The 19,676-nt window shown below is 31.5% G+C and overlaps 2 protein-coding genes across 4 annotated transcripts in view; one reads left to right on the top strand and one right to left on the bottom strand.

Annotated features, from left to right (window-relative positions):
• Nucleotides 1–19,676, top strand: part of LOC143042021 (beta-1,4-mannosyltransferase egh-like) — a 59,179-nt gene that overhangs the window by 8,688 nt on the left and 30,815 nt on the right. The gene's annotated exons all lie outside the window — the stretch shown is intronic.
• Nucleotides 2,916–19,423, bottom strand: LOC143043309 (uncharacterized). Its single transcript, XM_076215683.1, has 7 exons — nt 19,189–19,423; nt 16,670–16,931; nt 15,770–16,092; nt 14,839–14,953; nt 4,559–4,635; nt 3,884–4,124; nt 2,916–3,146 (listed from the first exon to the last, which is right to left on the bottom strand). The coding sequence occupies exons 1-7, from the start codon at nt 19,344–19,346 to the stop codon at nt 3,042–3,044; spliced, it is 1,281 nt and encodes a 426-aa protein (XP_076071798.1). The 5' UTR covers nt 19,347–19,423; the 3' UTR covers nt 2,916–3,041.

Below are 19,676 nucleotides of genomic sequence, written 5' to 3'. Positions count from 1 at the left end.
AACTGCACTCAATGATACATTGTACTAAAACTAAAGATGATAAATCAAAGTGAATAATGAGACATAGGCAAGTATAAACATGTTCAGTAAATTAGAGTTGCTATCTATTATCATGTTTTAATATATGACTCCATGCATGGTTTATATAATTACCTGATCAAAGATCTATATTTTACAGTTATTATAAAAACTATTATTTAATAGGAGAAAAGGAGTTTATCCAGGAATAAATTCATTAAAGGGAAACAATGGCTTATGACTTCATATAGTACTTGTCATTCATGCAAATAAGATTTGAATTATTACTACTTTGAACAGCTGCTACCCTGACTTTTAGAATTATGTTTATGGTGTCAAATCTCACCTTCAATGGGATTACCATTTACATAAATTTAATGATCTGTAAAAAAATATAATAGAAAAGGAAGATTTGATATAGGAAAACATTTTATCTTTTTGAAAATTGATTATAATTTTTTTGCACTTAAAGCTGTTAGCTATGACCTAACTGCTGCAGCTTTAACAACAAGATACAACAATAATGTTATTGATTATCTGTAAGAACAAGGTTTCATATAGATAAGTTTTTCTTAATTTCGTGTGTAAGAAAGATATTTTAAAAAATTGATGACAAATTTATTGCACTAAGCTTTAAATAATGACCTAACTGCTACAGCATTAACAGCAAGGTATGATGATAATGTCATCATTTGTAAGAACATTAGGTTTCACATGGAAGAATTTCATGTATAAGTATAATACAGTTATACAATATAACATGTATACAGTGGCGGATCCAGAACTTTTCCTAAGGGGGGCCCGCTCCAGTCATGCGCCAATGATTTTCTATATATTCAATCAAATTTTTCCCAGGAAATGGGGGCCCGGGCCCCCCCTGGTCCGCCTATGGTATAATGCAACCATAACAATAAATAATACAGCTTAGGAATACAGACATGTGTCTCTTATTTCCTATCATCTCATACATCAATTAAGCACGATTTAAGTGTGTTCATCATTGATTTTCTTGATCAGAGGTTTCACCTTGTTTAAAGGTGAGAATAACATGCTTTTTGATAGATTGATAACTAACTTCATTGTTAAATTATTAAGGCTTTGGATTTTGTTTGTACAGTGTAACTGGTGAGTAAGTATAAAAGTTACTAAGTATGTAAATCTTACCAGAATTTGTGTGTCAGATGGAAAAAAACATTGGTCAATATTGATTTTTTTCATGATTGTACTTTGAAAACACTTATTCTGTTTAGATAAAAAAAATTATGCTAATGACTTTTGATTATCCTTTTTTCATGTTTTTTATTTATTTCATTCATTTATTTGTTTTATAATTATACCCCATGCAACGAAGTTGCGGAGGGTATAATGTTTTTGACCCGTCCGTCCGTCCGTCCGTCCGTCCGTCCGTCAGTCCGTCCGTCCGTCAGTCCGTCAGTCCTGTTTCTTGTCATCGCAACTCCTCTCTAACCACACAACAGAATTTCACGAAACCTTTTCAGATAATAAGGACATACTATGTAGTTGTGCATATCGACGGGAAATTGCGATTCAATTTTTTTTCTAGGAGTTACGCCCCTTTGAACTTATTTACTTTAATGTACTACTGCAACAGTTTGTCATCGCAACTCCTCTCAAACCACACAACAGAATTTCACGAAACCTTTTCAGATAATAAGGACATACTATGTAGTTGTGCATATCGACGGGAAATTGTGATTCAATTTTTTTTCTAGGAGTTACGCCCCTTTGAACTTATTTACTTTAATGTACCACTGCAACAGTTTGTCATCGCAACTCCTCTCCAACCACACAACAGAATTTCACGAAACCTTTTCAGATAATAAGGACATACTATGTAGTTGTGCATATCGACTGGAAATTGCGATTCAATTTTTTTTCTAGGAGTTACGCCCCTTTGAACTTATTTACTTTAATGTACTACTTCAACAGTTTGTCATCGCAACTCCTCTCAAACCACACAACAGAATTTCACGAAACCTTTTCAGATAATAAGGACATACTATGTAGTTGTGCATATCGACGGGAAATTGCGATTCAATTTTTTTTCTAGGAGTTACGCCCCTTTGAACTTATTTACTTTAATGTACTACTGCAACAGTTTGTCATCGCAACTCCTCTCAAACCACACAACAGAATTTCACGAAACCTTTTCAGATAATAAGGACATACTATGTAGTTGTGCATATCGACGGGAAATTGTGATTCAATTTTTTTTCTAGGAGTTACGCCCCTTTGAACTTATTTACTTTAATGTACTACTGCAACAGTTTGTCATCGCAACTCCTCTCAAACCACACAACAGAATTTCATGAAACCTTTTCAGATAATAAGGACATACTATGTAGATGTGCATATCGACAGGAAATTATGGTTCAAATTTTTTTTCTAGGAGTTATGCCCCTTTGAACTTATTTGCTTCAATGTACTTCTGCAACAGTTTGTCATCTCAACTCCTCTGAAAACACACAACAGAATTTCATGAAATTTTGTAGATAATAAGGACATACTATGTATATTGACAGGAAATTATTATTCAATATTTTTTCTTATACAATTTTTTTCTTATACTTATTTAATTTCTCCAATGACAATGTGGGGACATGGGGTATGTGAGCGTGCTCACTAAGGTTCTTTAATTTTTAATTATATTGTGATAGTTTTCTTATTTTTTTTTTTTATCTAATTCCAAAGCCTTATCACTCTTTATTTTAATATTTTTCGTAAACAAAAATTGACCTTGAAAAAATGCACATCCGTCCAAAAATATGTGTACTGTGCAGAGAAACCTATCTGTTCCCAAGAAAGATAACTCTGCAAACCATAAGAATTAAAATGGATTTGAAGTACATGAAGAAAGTGAAAAACAAAACAAAAAACTGATAGCTCGATTTACTTGATATTTAAAACTTGCAAAAAGAAAGTACTATTGATATTTTTTAGAATATATTCAACATTGTTCAATAACATCTATCATCAAAATGTTTGTCATGAAAGGTTTCCCTCTAGGGATTCTGTGGTAGTACATCTCTGTAATAAGGTATCAACTTCTCCTGTACATACTGATCAACATCCGACATGAAAAGGTTACATCCACATAAATTCAACATCTGTAAATTAAAAAATAACAATGATAATTATGATAAATTCAAAATCTTTATTTTAAGAGGGTAAATTTAGCAAATAATAATTACTCTTGTTGCACTTTTTGCAAGTTTTCATATTCTTGTTTATAATATATATCCTTTCAGCAGAAGTCCACATGAGATGGAACGCACTCATTAAAATATGTTTTCCTAGTACAAATATCTATTCTAATTACACTAAATATTTTTAGGAAAAAGGTTAACATGCATAATCTTAATGATATAAACCGATATAAAATTTGTTTTTTTACAGCAAAATGTGCTGTTAATTTTAACATCCAATAATTTTTACTTGACGAATTTTGTAATACTTCTGAATTAACTTCATTTGTAAGTTTGATCATGTCCGATTTGTTCCAGTAACAAAACTTTGTTTTATGTAAACGTTGTTATTTGGTTATTTGTGTTTACTTTTAATTAAACTGAGTATAAAAAAACAAATTAATTAATTAAAGTAATTTAAATACTTTAGTTGAGGTAATGATGATGCTAATGTGAAATTATATTGTTTTGCTATGTCAAACTATGACATATTTGGGCAAGATACATTTTTCAACTGTAGTTCAGCAGGTATGACTCCTACATTGTCCTAGGAGCCTCTAGTCATTGCTTTTAAAAAAAAAAAGAAGCAAGACCTGTTAATCTGTCTACTTTCAGTTTTTTTCCCTCTTTGCACCCTTAATTTTTTTCAAATAACTTACAATTCTGGCAACCAGTATAGGAACAGCTATGCCTACTTGTACCCTGTTGTCTCCATTAATATCAGGAAGTCTTGCCACTTCTTGTTCAATGTCTTCAAGTTTGATACTGTTCAGTGCAGACATGACAACAGGTAAAGCAGAGGATGCATTACGGGCCATATCTTGTACATGTATCCCTTCACCAGGTTGTTTTTCTCTGTTCAGTGTGTCCAATGGAAATACTACTAGTTGCTTAAAAGATCTGAATATAATCATTGATCATGTTGATAAGTATTTAGTAATATTAGTATGAGGCAAATATCAATGATAAGGTCATATTAGGTTCAATGGCATATTGGTATAATTTACTAATATTCAATTGTGTTTTCACTTAATACATCCAGAAATTTACTTTTTAATGTTTGAATTTTAGAACATTTACTTGATTTAAAACAGTTCTCACATAATTTTGAGAGTATCTTAACGTACAATGTATCTGATATCCTGGAAATACTAATATTAATACTTTTGTCAAAGTAATAAATGTGTCCATACAATTTTTACAGTTATTGTGATGTAATGAAAATGTGTCTGATTTTTTGTTATTTAGCAAATAGTGAAAACAAATTTTAAAGGTCAATTTAGTAGCATTTGATCGATGGTGTGGGGGTGGGGCAATGATATAATTGTTCTTACTTGCTAAGTTTTGATACATCAAAGTTTGCTGTAACCAGGCAACCAGTCAAAAGTTTTTTGACAGATCCTGTACCAAACTGAAACAAAGGGTAAACATATTATGAATGTAGCACCTTTAATTTCTCTTTAAAAAAAAAACTAAATGGATAACAATTTGTTTTGCTTCTTGCCAGAAATGTGAAAGTTAAAATGAATTTCTGTGGATTCATTATTATTTGTTGGATACCAATTTTGGTGGATTAAGTGTTACCTTGGAAATGACGAAACACAAGTTTTCCTCAATTCACAAAAATGTGTATCCACAAACATAAATAAATCCATGTTTATGATGAGGGTTTATGGTACCAGTCTAAATAATCATTTTTCTTTCTTTTGTATTATAATTTTGTGTCATAGTAGTTTTTTTTATTATTATTATTACTAGTGAACTATTAGTTTGACTCCATTATTAGCTAAAGGTCAGGGTATGAAATTAGCAGGGGCCCACAGGATAATGGCCCCTAAAATTTGGTGTGGGCTACTGAAATTTCTGCTTCTGGTATAGGACTTTATATGTGACATATGTGGGGCTACAAAATTTAAGATGTGGGCTATTATTGCCAAAGTCTTAAGTTCTATCCCTGACGGTATTGAAACCTTTGGATTATGATGATCATGGTGATGTCAGGAAATGGATTGTTGTTTAATTTCCAATGACAATTAATAAATACATGAATTTCAGAACAAGGACATAATGATATTATCACGAATAATGTATAATTTGAATGTAAACCCTGACTTTGTACTAGATAATCTCATGAGCCCGATGTTTAATGATATACCTTATTGGTACAGACCTTCTAAAATTCAAACTGACCATTATTCCGTGCGTTCATCGTGTATCGTGCATGTTGCGTGCGTGCATCGTGCGTGTATCGTGCGTGTACCAATCGTGCGTTCATCATTCATCGTTCCGTGTATTTTCCGTGTAACGTGCGTGCATCGTGTTTTCTTAATCGTGTATCGTGCGTGTATCGTGCGCTCATCAATCATTCATTCTTAACCGTGTATCGTGCGTGTATCGTGCGTTCATCAATCATTCATTCTTAACCGTGTATCGTGCCTTCGTCAATCGTGTATAATTGTGTATATCAGATAACGTGCATTTGTCAAACGTTTAATTCTAATTGTGTAACGTTCATACATTGCGGTTTTTATATGATAGTCGGTTATAGAAAAACCTTATATTAAAGCCTATATTTTTTCTCACGGTTAAAGTATACTAGTATATATTTGTTCCGACTTTAAATAAAACTTACAGTCATTCTTACTTTCTTGTGAACACTTTATTAACATCATCGTACATAACGTTCATACAGATTCATGACGGTTATTTGTTAAAAAATATTCTGTCAATTAAAAACAAAAGTGCGTTTGCAAATTTTAGATATGGGGTAGCTCCACTAAAAAAATGAAACTGGAAAGTATGAAAGAAAAGAAGTCTACTAGATGACATGTGTTGTAGCTCTACTATTGAAGATGAACTTCATGTCATTCTAAAATGCCCATTATATGTAGTTTTAAAACAAATATAATTACATTTTAATGAACATTTTACCCTATCAATATCAGATGGCGAAAGTTTTATATTTTTATTTAATAACGGCAATGTTGCTGGTTTAGTCGCCAAAACACCAACAATATTTTATTTAACAGAAACTATACAAATCCTTGGCTGAACTATGCTAGATTATAATTCTTCGCTTATTTGGCCAATTCATATGCTACTAAGACATGTAAGATATTTTTTCAAATATTCAAGTTTTGATAAATACCATTATAAATATTTTGTCTTAATTTCTGCTGGTCACATGCACGTAAAAAACATGTGTTATTCCATTGAGAAAATACAATATACAAGATTGTCGGTAAATGTGGATTGCGGATTAAAATGTTAAATGTCAAACTTGAATTAACAAATTAAACTGAGGCGAATTAACACGAATATGTATATGTCGTGTACAAGTTGCGATTTTGTACAGGTTATAACATGTACAAAAATATTGTACATGTTATAACTTGTATAATGCAAAAATACAAGTTATAACATGTACAAAAGTACCTCGTACATGTTATAACCTGTACAAAATATTGCTTAAAAATGGTTTTAACTTGTACAAAATCGAAGAATAAGGATATGTTTCTATTATCGCAACAGATGTTATTGACCTCAATAATATTTTCATAACGTTTTTATTATTCCTTCATATTAGTGTGTTTTGTCCTTTTTTGAAACAGTTAATGTCCAGGGGTCGGTATTACGAAGCATTCCTAAGACTTGTCATAAGATATATCTTAAGACATGTCTTATGGTCCTCTTATGACTATCTATGGACATATCTTTATTTGATGAATTATAATTGTGAGTGTCCACTTTGAGGGCAATAGTAAAATACTTTCATTCTAGTTCACACTAAAAGACATAAGAGGATAGCCAGGACAGATGTGTATACAAATAAAATTGGGAATGGAAACGGGGTATGTGTCTAAAAGACAACAACCAGACCATGGAGCAGACGACATCCAAAGAACACAAATACATGCTTTCAAAGGAGAGGATATATATTTAAAACATCAAAATGACATCCGCCTCATGCAATGATCTTATAGTTTATATAAAAAAATAATTATAAATTTACATAAGTCATGCTGAAGGCCAAAAATGTCGAAGAGTAGATCCAAAGATATTGATAATGAAGCGTGGTCCAATGAAAACTATTTCAGCTCTCTCTCTTGCTTTTACAGAGTAAGCATATAAGACATTGTTTTAGTCTTTGCATGCTTTAAAACGAGAGGGAGGAGTATTACCCAAAATTTTTAGGCATCGTTCTTAAAATTTTTGGAAGAATTTAGTTACTAGTATTTAATGTAATTGTCATTGAGGAAATGCAAGCTTTTAGTAAATAGTGTCACTTATTTAAGCCATGATGGACTACATCAAAATACAATTACATGAAAGAACATTTTGCCAACATAAGTCATGAAACATATATTTCTGAAACTTTGTGATCATTGTCCTCTAAAGAAAAAGACACGTTCTGGTCTATTTATTGTTGTTCTTTATGCATTGGTGAATTTAAAATGTATATTTTACTTTATTAAGTTACCTTAAATTTTGTACAAGTTAAAACCATTTTTAAGCAATATTTTGTACAGGTTATAACATGTATGAGGTACCTTTGTACATGTTATAACTTGTATTTTTGCATTATACAAGTTATAACCTGTACACTATTTTTGTACATGTTATAACCTGTACAAAATCGCAACTTGTACACGACATATATCCTCTTCAACAGTGTTTGAAATCTCTGAAATTTCATTTAAACTAAGCTAAATATGTTTTGTGGAAAATTGAATAAAAATAAACATTATATGAAGGCAAATATATAAGATCAGGCAAATATATCATGTATCATCATATTCCTTAAGAATGATTTTAAATTGAGGAACTTTTAAAACTTGATATTCACAAGTTAAGATATATTCTTGGTTTTTTTTTTGGTTTTTTTTATAAAATAGTGTAAAATATGGTATTATCATAACAAGTCTTTATTTGAATGGAATAAACATGGAGCACTTTCACGGATTCATTTTTCATAGTGTTCACGGTTGCCTATCAATGACACCGTTTTTAATGTATGCCTAAAATTTATTATCCGAAAAAATAATTCGCAAAAGTATGTTGTTAACCAGGTAAAACATTCAGTATGCCTTCGGAGTATTGTCCAGAATTTCAGTAACGGCCGGGAAACAGACTAGCTGTGAACCTTCTATGATTATTAAAGAAGAAGACAAAGACAAAATACTTTTATATATAAATATTAATAATTTATTGATAAGAATGACGGATGTTTTTTTCTTTCTTCAGTACGTCTAAACAGTGCACTAAGGCTTTGACTATGCTCCTAAGGACTAGAAGGAGTGCTGTTATATGAATTATTTTGATATATCTTGTTAGAGAATGATATTTAATGCATAAATTAAAAATTTTACAGAAAAATAATCCTAAATAAACGAAATATTCAACATTATTTAGACACGTGCCGGTTTTTCTTTGATGTGCCGAAAATCAATGAACCGATTGACACGTGCCAAATAACATAGCAACTGATTAAACAATCACGATCTTTTTATTTTAAGTAATTTAAAACAATTGCATCAAAAATATTTATGCTTTAAATATTTATAATTAAATGGGTTGTTCCTATTTTAAATGATAAAAAGGACAAATAATTTTGCTGTTGTTTTATTTATTTCCCAACAAAATTGTCTGCCATATGAGCACGACTTTGATGTGCGCTAACTTATATGTAAGAGTGTGGTCAGCTTTTTAAAATGTTTATGTAAGATATACGAAGACAAAAGGAATATATATATATATATTTATAAGTGTTTTGTTTTTATTTTAATTCCGACAAAGATGCGTGCATAAACAAATGGTTTCAATAAAAAACGTAAATTCAGAAAACCATCATAAGAAACAACTATGTTAAGTTTCATGAAATGGATAAGCGGTTCTCAAGTTACAGTGCGACACGTGGACAGTCGGATGGCGGACGTACGCCGTACATTTGTATACTATAATACGTCCCGTCAAAATGTTGACGGGCGTATAAAAATAGCGTAGTGCGCCCGTATGTCAGAAGGAAACCTGATTTGTATGTTTTTTGTCGAGTCTTCGACTTAAGTCGAAAAAGCGAGACTAACCGATCCTACATTCCGTCGGCATCGGCGGCGGCGGCGGCGACGTCTACAAATATTCACTCTGTGGTTAAAGTTTTTGAAATTTTGATAACTGTTTCTTCAACTATCTTGGATTTCTACCAAACTTGGACAGAAGCTTGTTTGTGATCATAAGATAGTATCAAGAAGTTTATAAACATTTATTAGATTCATAAACTGTTCTGGGTTTTTACCAAACTTGGTAATAAGTTTCTTCCAATCAAAAGATAGTATCAACAGGAATATTTTATTGATTTATTTCAGAATTTTTGTTGAGCCTGCGATTAACAAAAAGAATAGGCGAAACACTGGGTTCCTCGGAACCCTTACGATTTTTTTTTTAACAAATTGTCTGTTTAACATATTGTATGAGATAATTTATGAAATAATGACTTTGGTATGTTCATTACTCACTGATGAAGGCCGTGGGATGACTTATGGTCAAAACCTCTGTGTCAATTTATTTCTTGCGATGAGTTGTCACATCCCCAATCATACCACATCGTTTTCTTGTTATCAAAACTTCAACACGTACTTTCAAAAATTTAAAGAACGATTGTACGATTGTGTTTTACCTTGAAACCAGCTTCAACATGTTTGTTTGTGGACAAGTATCATTTGCGAATCTATAAAACACGTATTCAAAATGGCGATTAACTGGAAACCACAAAGTATACCAGAATTTGTGAAAACGCTCCACGAACAAGTCAAACTGACGACGGACGACGACGAAAAAGTACCAGTATACGAACGCAAAATGTGTATGCGGTCTTTTAAATACCGACATTAGATATATTGCTCTGTTGACAAATTTATTATTTACATGAAATATTTACAAAATACACTTGAGAAAATACTTCTTCGTTCTGGATTTTTTTAACAAATATTCATCTATTATATATATAGTATCCAACCTTAATCGAACAACGTTAACACAACAGATAGGAGGATTCCAGTGTAATCAGACCAGGCAAAAGCTAGCGAACAATAGCTAGCAAACAATTAGCCAGCGAACAATAAACGACAGAATCACCATACAAGCATATATAGGCAACAGAATCAGAAAGAGTTCCCATCGTCGGACGGGGAATATGAAGGCTTCCAAGAATGAACAAGTGACATGTCTGACTTTGAACAGTTAGTAAACGGACTATCGACATCGACCGCTTGTTCTTGATATTTTAAAACTGCATGCATACACGTATACGTTTATGATAGTCCATCGATATCCCATGATAACATACTGCTGTCATGCGAGGACTAGTCTATTTACCAAACTTTTAACCCAAATTGAACAAAATGTATGTTTCTTTCTTATGTTCAATGTAAAAATGCCAGTATATAATTTTAAATTGCAACTATCTATAATTCCGTAACTTTCTATCCAGGCGTATTAACGAATGGTCGACAAGTGCGTATATTTTTGTTAAATCAATATTTCTTGTATGTTTCAAACTGTCCTTCACTTTTGACAACGAGACGAGTACTTACATTTTCCAAAATTTACACTTGGAAAAAAATGTGTAAACAGATTTTTATTTTATAAATTATTTTTTTTAATTATTTAGATTTTTATGAATAATATTCTTTACACCAGAAATGTTATTTATAAACAGGCGTATGATTTTAAGTAATATTGATTAGCATATCACTATCGGACACGCAAGACAGAGATGTATATTATACATTATACACCCGACAGGAAATCGCTTGAATACCTGGACGTGTCACCTCACAATACCTTAGGGAGTAATACCTTTAGCCATGCAGGTGATCAGACAAGGGAAGATCCGAATTTATTAAAATAAGTTTATTACATAAAAGAATTATGAACAAATTTGATTTTCGAAAACAATTTTCACGGAACACTTATGTATGATCATTTATGACTTTGAACTATGACTTTTTAATCAAGTCCCATATAAACAGTTAAAAACGACATGCAGACCTTGGTTACTTACAAAAAAAAAACATGTTCCGTATCAAATTAGTTAGTCGGATAATACAACCGTACGATTGACAAGATATTTACGCGCAATTACGACTACATTAGGCGAGACATTAGGTTACTGTTTTGGTCTTTTGTGGTTCATAGACATATCGTGGCTATAAACGGAAAAGATGGTGAAATATGGTCAAATTGGCGGCACGCAGAGAATTGATACTGTAATTTTAAAATCGATGGTGATCTCTTGTCTAGCAGAATAAAATTTAATATCAATGAATTTGAGCATTTTTATACAGGATGAACATAATATCAATTTTTCATTTTTTTTTCGGAGTTTCCCTTTAAGAAAATGGTACGTCTTAACACGACTAAGAACTCCTAAGTGCACCAATGAGTTATAATATGGTACTAAGAACTAAAAGGGGTGCTGTACAATGTAAACACATTTCTTATCTAGATACATATTGATATAAATGCATATAAATATATTCAAATTTAATCAATAAAAGATCACAAATGATGATTGAACAAATTGAATGCCTGTGCCGGTTTTCGTTAATTTTTCCGAAAATCACTGAACTATAAGACACGTGTCAAATTACATAACTGATAACACTATTACCTTAAAAAATGAAGAAGAAAAATTTGGATAAGAAAATTACCCTGACATTTAGATATATTTACCATAAAAATATGTTTTAAATTTTTAAAATATCATTTAATATGCATCGGTTTATGATTAAATAAAAAAATATAGAAAATTGTTAAGCTTTTTTTTATTTCAGGAAGGAAAATAATGTTTGCATCGAGAACAATAGCCCCTCCCCTATAAATGATCATTAATTTACCTAAGTGGGGGCTTGAATTTGGACACCGATCATGAGGCCTGACTGTCATAAACAGAACTACGAACAGCCAACAGCTGTCACTGTGGTTACACCAACTTTGATGTGTATGAAAGACAACGACGGACACAAAATGATTGCACTGAAAAATTTCAACTACCGGCATTAAGATCGATTTTTAAAATCTCATTATCAAAGTAGACCTGCATTTTAAAAAGAACATGGGATATCTATAATCGTTTGGTTTCAAATTGGAATTAGAAATTACATTTTCCAAAGAGTTTTAGGTAAAACCCCGAGATTCTCACCTTCTAGAAAGATGAAGTGTCAGGATGTTTAGAAATATGCATGAATTTTCTTACATACTTAAAATTGTATAAGGAATAAAAACCAAATTCTGTATGTTTACTGTACAAACAAACAACAGACACTCACTGTGTCAGTTATATTGTTTAATTGATTTTTACTGAGAGAAATTTGATTAATTGATTATTCAGTGGTTGTTTAAACGTCCAGTGGCAAAAACTTCATGCATATTCAGGTCGAAAAAGTGTTTCAGAAGTATATTATGAAGTATTTGGTATAACAAATGTTTAAATTTTCTAATAATTTGGTAAATGTCATTTTCTTAGCTAGTTCTAATTAATTTGTACGAATCAAATTTTCTGACAAAATAATATCTTTTGCTCTAAACTAACATATACGATTCTGATAACAATGGATAATATAAGGAACATTGTAACTCACATAAAAAAAAAGAGATTATGATTGTTTAATCAGTTGTTTTGTCAGTTCGCTCGTGTCAGTCGGATCACTGATTTTCGGCAATATCAAGAAAAAACCGACACGTTCTAAATAATGTTCAACTACTCATTTATTGGTGAAATTAACCTAGTAATATGTCCTGTTGATAAGTATATATGTACAGAATTACAAAAAATTGCAGTGCATGTTAACATAAAAGATTCAAATAATTTCTGCTATGCTTGTAGTGAATACGAATACAGCTTACTATTTTTTTTAGATATATACATATAAACCGTCAAAGTGAAAATTATATAACATGAAAATAAAAATACATAGGTCATTCATTTATTGCAATCAATTATATCAAACTTGTAGTTGAAATAATTTCTAGAACCAGTCACTGTCTATAGATATAATGCGTCGGACATTGTATGCATAAAAATAAAATTTAGATTTTTAACTGTATGAAATGAAATTAGTTTAGGGTTTCGTGGAACATAATGTCTCGCCTTCGTTTGCCGTAAACTTGAACTCTCAAGCTGAACTTTTATCAAGACACTATATTTTGATTGTTAGGAGCTTCTGTCTAAGTTCAGAAATATTGCCTTTAATTACAATGCATATCAATTTTAAATACTATTCTAAATATAATAGCTTTGAGAATCGTGTAAAAAGCGTTCGTTGTTCATTCGTCAATGAATCATTCAACTTGCGTGTATCGTGCGTGCGTGTATCGTGCGTGTATCGTGTATTTATCATTCATCGTGTATCGTGCGCTCATCATTCATCATTCTTTTTGCGTTAATCCTCCGTGTAACGCTCATCGCTCATCGTGCGTGTATCGTGTTTCGTGCGTGTACCGTGCGTGTATCGTGCATTCACCGTGCGTGTATCGTGCGTGCGTGTATCGTGCGTGTGGTCAGTTTGAATTTTAGAAGGTCTGTAAGTACAAGTTATCATTAAGAAATTTCCTCCTACTTGGACACATTATTTTGAATCCAGAAGACTTATTAAGGAATGTTGTGTGCTAAGTGAAGCAGCAAATAAGCAAATTATCAAGTCTGTTTTCCATTGAGATAAATGACTTTGGAAAACAATTTCAAATGTTTAGCCATGGCCTTGTCAGTTTGTTTTTAGATTTATGAGTTTGACTGTCCCTTTGGTATCTTTCATGCCTCTTTCACATTCAACAATATAGGGTTGTATAATAATCCCCATAAATATTAGAAATAGTACATATATTTACACTGCTATCAGCCAACTATTATACAAATAACATGTAAAATATGTTTTTTGCTTCATTTAATTGTATTTGTACAAATAAATTGTCCTTTCACCCTGCTTCGGTTGAGCAAGCAGTAATGTGGTTATTTCTTTATTTAATATTGCCTCACAGTTCATGTAGGATTCCTCTTTGTTAAGTCTGCATATAAACTCAAGCTTCAAGTGCAGTTTGCAAATTGAAGGATAAAACAATATTTGTACAATTTCTTAAATTTAAAATATAACAATCTTTCTTATATGTTTCAAAATTGCTGTACATATATATTTTACTTTATATAGATTATTATTGATCATCTCAACGAGATTGGTTTTCTCGCTTGAACCGTTAATGGCGAAAGTGAGAAAAGCAATCATGTTAAGATACACAATGATAATCTGTTTATGGCTTTTTTACATGAGCCCTTAGTTTCTAGCAATAATTTTTCATATCACTCTACTGTGCTGTGAAAGGAAATTATCAGTCAGTAAGATCAAAAGAAAATCTCTTAAAATAGCAATTAATGTTAATATATAACAAAGCTGAAAATATATTCTTGTAAGTCCTGTAATATGGTACAAATGAAAATAAAAATTTCTGAGTATATGCTTGCTTTTATCCACTTAATTTGAACTTTGGTGGATAGTTGTCTCATTGTCAATAATACCAATTACCACATCTTCTTATTTTATACATCTATGATAATTTGACTTACTGAATGCCCATTTGCCACATCATCAACCTCTTTACTCTTTGTTGTATGATCCCAAACAAAGGGGAGACTACTGCCTGCCATGTAGTCTAGATCTGTCAAGAAGGCATAGGTGCACCTGTGAAATACAAAATGTACCATGTTTCATTTATACTTTAATATAATTATACACAAGATTAATAAATAAGGGATTAATTGTTGCTTGCTTTAATACCCCCACCCCCACCACCCCAAATCCCCTCTCCTAATTATACAGAGAAGCTGACAATCTTCATTTGTTATACCAAAGTTCTGAAGGAAGTAGGGTATACTATTTTATCTCTGTTTGTCTGTTATGTTGATCAGTCTGTCTCATGAAATTATGTTGAACTTCTAGAGAACTATAGAAATTAGAGCTAAAAGGCTTTTTAAGTTTTACAGAACTTTTAAATATTAAAGTCTTTTCAAGTTAAAAGTAAAAATTATTATTTTTTAACCTCGTACCCTATTTTCTGTGGCTGATATCCATAAACAAAGTAAAAAAAACAAAACTTGAAAGATCAAATTTAAATTAATTTCTTTATCCTCCTACCCTAACATTTTTGGGCTGATGTCTGTAAACCAACTTATTAAATAAAAACGACCTTACTGAAATTTGTTATCAGTTTTCATGTGAACATGCTAAACTGTATAATTTGTGCAGGTTGAGATTCATGGATTCTCAATTTCCTTATCGAAATAATTGAATACTTGTTTATTCTAGCACTTAACATTTTTTTAGGGAAGTACAAATAAGAGCTAAATGAAATTTGTTAATATCAGGATTCATTTTAGCAAGCCATACCCTGTTAAATGCTGCTGAAATGTATTGGTTGGTTGCAATTTTTATCATAATTTTCAATGACAATGTTGATATAACGATATAGTATTACTCTATTTAGTCTATTTCCCTTACCTTCCCATGAAGTGCAGGTTGGTACATCCAACTAACCAGGCCCCACACTGTGCAATAAGAGTTTTGCCCACCCCTGGTAAACCATGGAGAACTGGCAGGTTGAAATGGCCAATTTCCTTCAAGAACTTCTTGTACAGTGTCATTGCATACATGCTGCTCCAGGCTAAAATGGCAGGTCCGAAGTTGTTGTCAAAGATGGTTGATGATTTTGTCAGAAATTCTTTGAGCATTTGTATATCTGGGGGAGTAATAATTCTATGTTGTAATTCTATGTCTGCTCCATTCTGGTCAGGCCAAACATAAACACATCTATCTGGATTAACCTAAATGAAATTGCAATATATATCAAATTCAAAATAATGCAACTGTTATTTGCTTAAAATGTTAAATGTACAGCGACAACACAAACAGTTAACAGTTGAGTTCACAAGCTATTTCTGATACAGAGGAAAAGATTGTAACGATAATAGTTCAGGTTTCACAGGTTTTTTTCAGGAGAAGGGAATTATTTAATATTTTTTACAGAATGAAAATGATTATTTTAAAGAATTAGAAAAAAAATCATTGGGTAGGAAAAGAAATCAAGACATTAATACAATTAATTGTGTACTTATTTAATTATGATTCATATAAAACAGCAAATCTCAGAGAGTTTAATTTTTTTTTAAACCATAATTAATTAATTTAGTAAATATACATGTGCATCTAACATGTCTCTAAGATTAATTGTTTCTTGATTTCAAATTTAAAGAAGTATGGGTATTTTCATTGTTAACATCAAAATGAATATGACCTTACATCATTGGTTAAATATCCATTGTAACCAATCACAATGTTTGGTGCACTTTTTAAAAATATTACCCAGAAAAAAAATAGATTCTGAAATAGCAAATTGCATACCATGGTTGCTGTGATGATGTCTATGATCTGATATGGATTAAAAACCACATGGACTCCATCGTCCTGCAGACCAGGAGTTAATACTAACTGCTTTCTATCATGCTCTTCCTGTGGTCTAGCCTGTCTAGCCAATTTTCCAATAAGAGGAACCAGGTGTCTTCTTGATAAGAAGCACATCAGGCCTCCATGTTTAAATGAGCTGTTAATTGCCACATGAAACTTTTTTGAATTGTTCAAGTCACTTGTTTTGAAGGAAGCCTCTCTGAAAAGAAATTTAAGAATGAAGTTCATTACATTTACTCAGGATTATATATATATATATATCATTATTAGTGCGAATCCAAGATTTTGAAAAGAAGGAGGGAAGGGGGGATGACCTTGGAAAAATCAACATTTGGAATGATACTTGTAAAAATTCCATGCATCCTTCTTAAATGCAGCTTCATAGGGTGGAAGGTTCCCTGTCCTCCCCTAAATCTGATCCTCAAGCCTTGTTTATAATGCTTTCTATTGTAAATTCATATGAGTACTGTAAGATCACAGGCGCATGGCTATAATATAGATATTTTTTTGGACAATTTGTTGTTTAGTGTGGATAGTAAAAATTATTGGATTTTTACTCTGAGTCGTTAAAATAATTTACTCTGAGTCGTTAAAATCATTTACTCTGAGTTGTAAAAATCATTTACTCTGAGTCGTTAAAATCATTTACTCTGAGTTGTAAAAATCATTTACTCTGAGTTGTTAAAATCATTTACTCTGAGTCGTTAAAATCATTTACTCTGAATCGTTAAAATCATTCACAACTAGGCAAGACATGCACATATATCATGGATATGTATTATAAATAAAGAAAATTGAACATTTGAATCAACAAAAAATAAAAACATCTGTTTCATATACCCAATTGCACCTGTGGCTGTGGGTAAAATGCTTTGATGGAAACACCTTTTGTCTGAAGAGGAAAAAAATCTTTTTCTTAAAATGAGTGCACATTCTATGCTTTTACTATCTTATGAAATAACATCATGTCATGAAAATTACAAAAATAATTTTTTACTTAGTATTTTGTTTAAATTAAAAGAAAAAAAGCATATCAAAATTGAATTGTGATTTTCTTTTTGTCTGATTTTCTTTCTTAACATTCATCTTAGCTGGGTACAAGTCAAATCGGCACCTGGTCAAATTGGTACCCATAGAAAAAGTCAAATCGTCTCCTGGTTAAATCGGCATCTATTCAAATCGGCACCTATTTAAAGTCAATTCGGCATCCAATAATATTTGATATATATAAATAATTCTAAAAATGTTTTATTTTGGGGGTTGGATTTTATTTTATCATGCATTACAAGTTAAAAAGCATCAAGCAGTTAGAATCTTTAAGTTAATTAATTAATAGTTATACAATACAATATTTTATTAACGTCTCACCTTTTACAAAGCAATACATAACACATTGATTAAAACAAATTACACATATGTAAAAGCTAGTTAATATGTGTTGTATTTTTAACTCAACAGTCTTACAGCTAGAGTTATTGATGTTTTATTCTTCAAAAACTTCATACTAAACAACAAAGCCCTTACCCAAGCTGTTTTTTAAACAATGAGACAATTAGAAGCAATAAAACGGAAAACTATGAGTCCCTTTCACCATGTTCACTAATTCTAACTTTCATGCAAAATAAATAGCATTTAAGGTGCATGTTTATTTTAGGAAAGTTTAAACAGCATTAAATCAAAAATCCTGCAAAATGCTCAACTGGTTAAATAATGCTTAAAAAATATCCAATACCTCATATATTTTAAAAATACACATTTAGTTGAGAGAAAAAATGTATACATCAACCCCAAAAAATGTGAATAAAATTAAGTGAATATTTCTGGATAACCTCCTCCTTATTTAACTCTTTTTGCGTAAATACTGCAAAAATTTCTGGACACCCCATTCTTTATTTTTACTGTTTTTGCTTAAAATACTATTAAAATATATATTAAACAAATCTAACATGGGTGCCAAATAATTTGACTACATCAAGTGCCGATTTAACCAGGTGCCGATTTGACTATACCAGGTGACGATTTGACTAGAATTCATCTTAGCTCCCCCTAAAAAGGGTTGTGTTTACTGCTTCCTTGCCTATCCTAAATTTCCATGCCTTCCCCATAGGGTAGGCATAGACATGATAGATGTAATATCAATTACGTCTGTCATGTCTATGCCTGCCCTAACACAATAAATGAAAATATCCAGAAGAATAAAATTATTGTTCATTAAATCAGACAGAGATCTTGACCTTAAGTTTTCTGCCAGGAGGTACATGTAGAAAACAAGTATTAATATGTTTTTTTTCTTTTCCTACAGTCATGACAGTATGTTATATATAATCTTTGCCATCATACATTTTTAACTGAGTTAATGGAAAGACCTCTTTTGAATCTCTCAAATTGACAGAAAAAGCTGACATACATGAACATGATGAAAGGAGTTCAAAAAGAAGACATAAAAAAGTCCTTACCCACTAACTCCATCGCTCCTTGTCAATTTCACTATATACACAGCCTCCCGTTTATTTGAAACTTGATGCAGAACCTCAAACACAAAGTTAGACTTGAATTGCCAGGTCTTTCCCATTTTGACATGCAACCCTCCATTGATTTCTCTGATGTTATCCATTGGGGAGAATTTCAGAACTACTTGGGCTGTTTTTTGACCACTGATATAAACTAGATCATTGCCTTCAGGGAACTATATGGTGATCCGAACATTTAGTAAATACAATGGACCTGTAGGCATTTTTAACATCCCAGATTTGAAAGAAAAACTACAGGGAACCTAACACAAATTATGCAGATGTCTGTTTTAATAGATATGTGTTGTATTTAACACCTTATGACTTCAAACAATCAGAACAGGAAAGAAGTCATAAAACATTTGAGATAGTAAACCAGGAAAGTCAAAAATCTAAACATGACAGTGTGAATTGGCAGGGGGTCTGGTATAATG

The sequence above is a fragment of the Mytilus galloprovincialis genome, chromosome 8, assembly GCF_965363235.1.
Source record: "Mytilus galloprovincialis chromosome 8, xbMytGall1.hap1.1, whole genome shotgun sequence".
NCBI classification, from domain to species: Eukaryota; Metazoa; Mollusca; class Bivalvia; order Mytilida; family Mytilidae; genus Mytilus; species Mytilus galloprovincialis.
The sequence above is the reverse complement of the archived record's forward strand: the minus strand, read 5'-3'. Positions and strand labels throughout refer to the sequence as shown.

Excerpts from the sequence above, each read along its gene's own strand:
- LOC143043309 (XM_076215683.1), bottom strand. The coding sequence starts at position 19,346 with ATGGATAACATCAGAGAAATCAATGGAGGGTTGCATGTCAAAATGGGA. Across the intron at positions 16,093-16,669 it reads ACATCATCACAGCAACCATG|GTTAATCCAGATAGATGTGT; the intron begins GTATGCAATTTG and ends AATTTCATTTAG. Across the intron at positions 4,125-4,558 it reads GATGTATCAAAACTTAGCAA|ATCTTTTAAGCAACTAGTAG; the intron begins GTAAGAACAATT and ends GATTATATTCAG.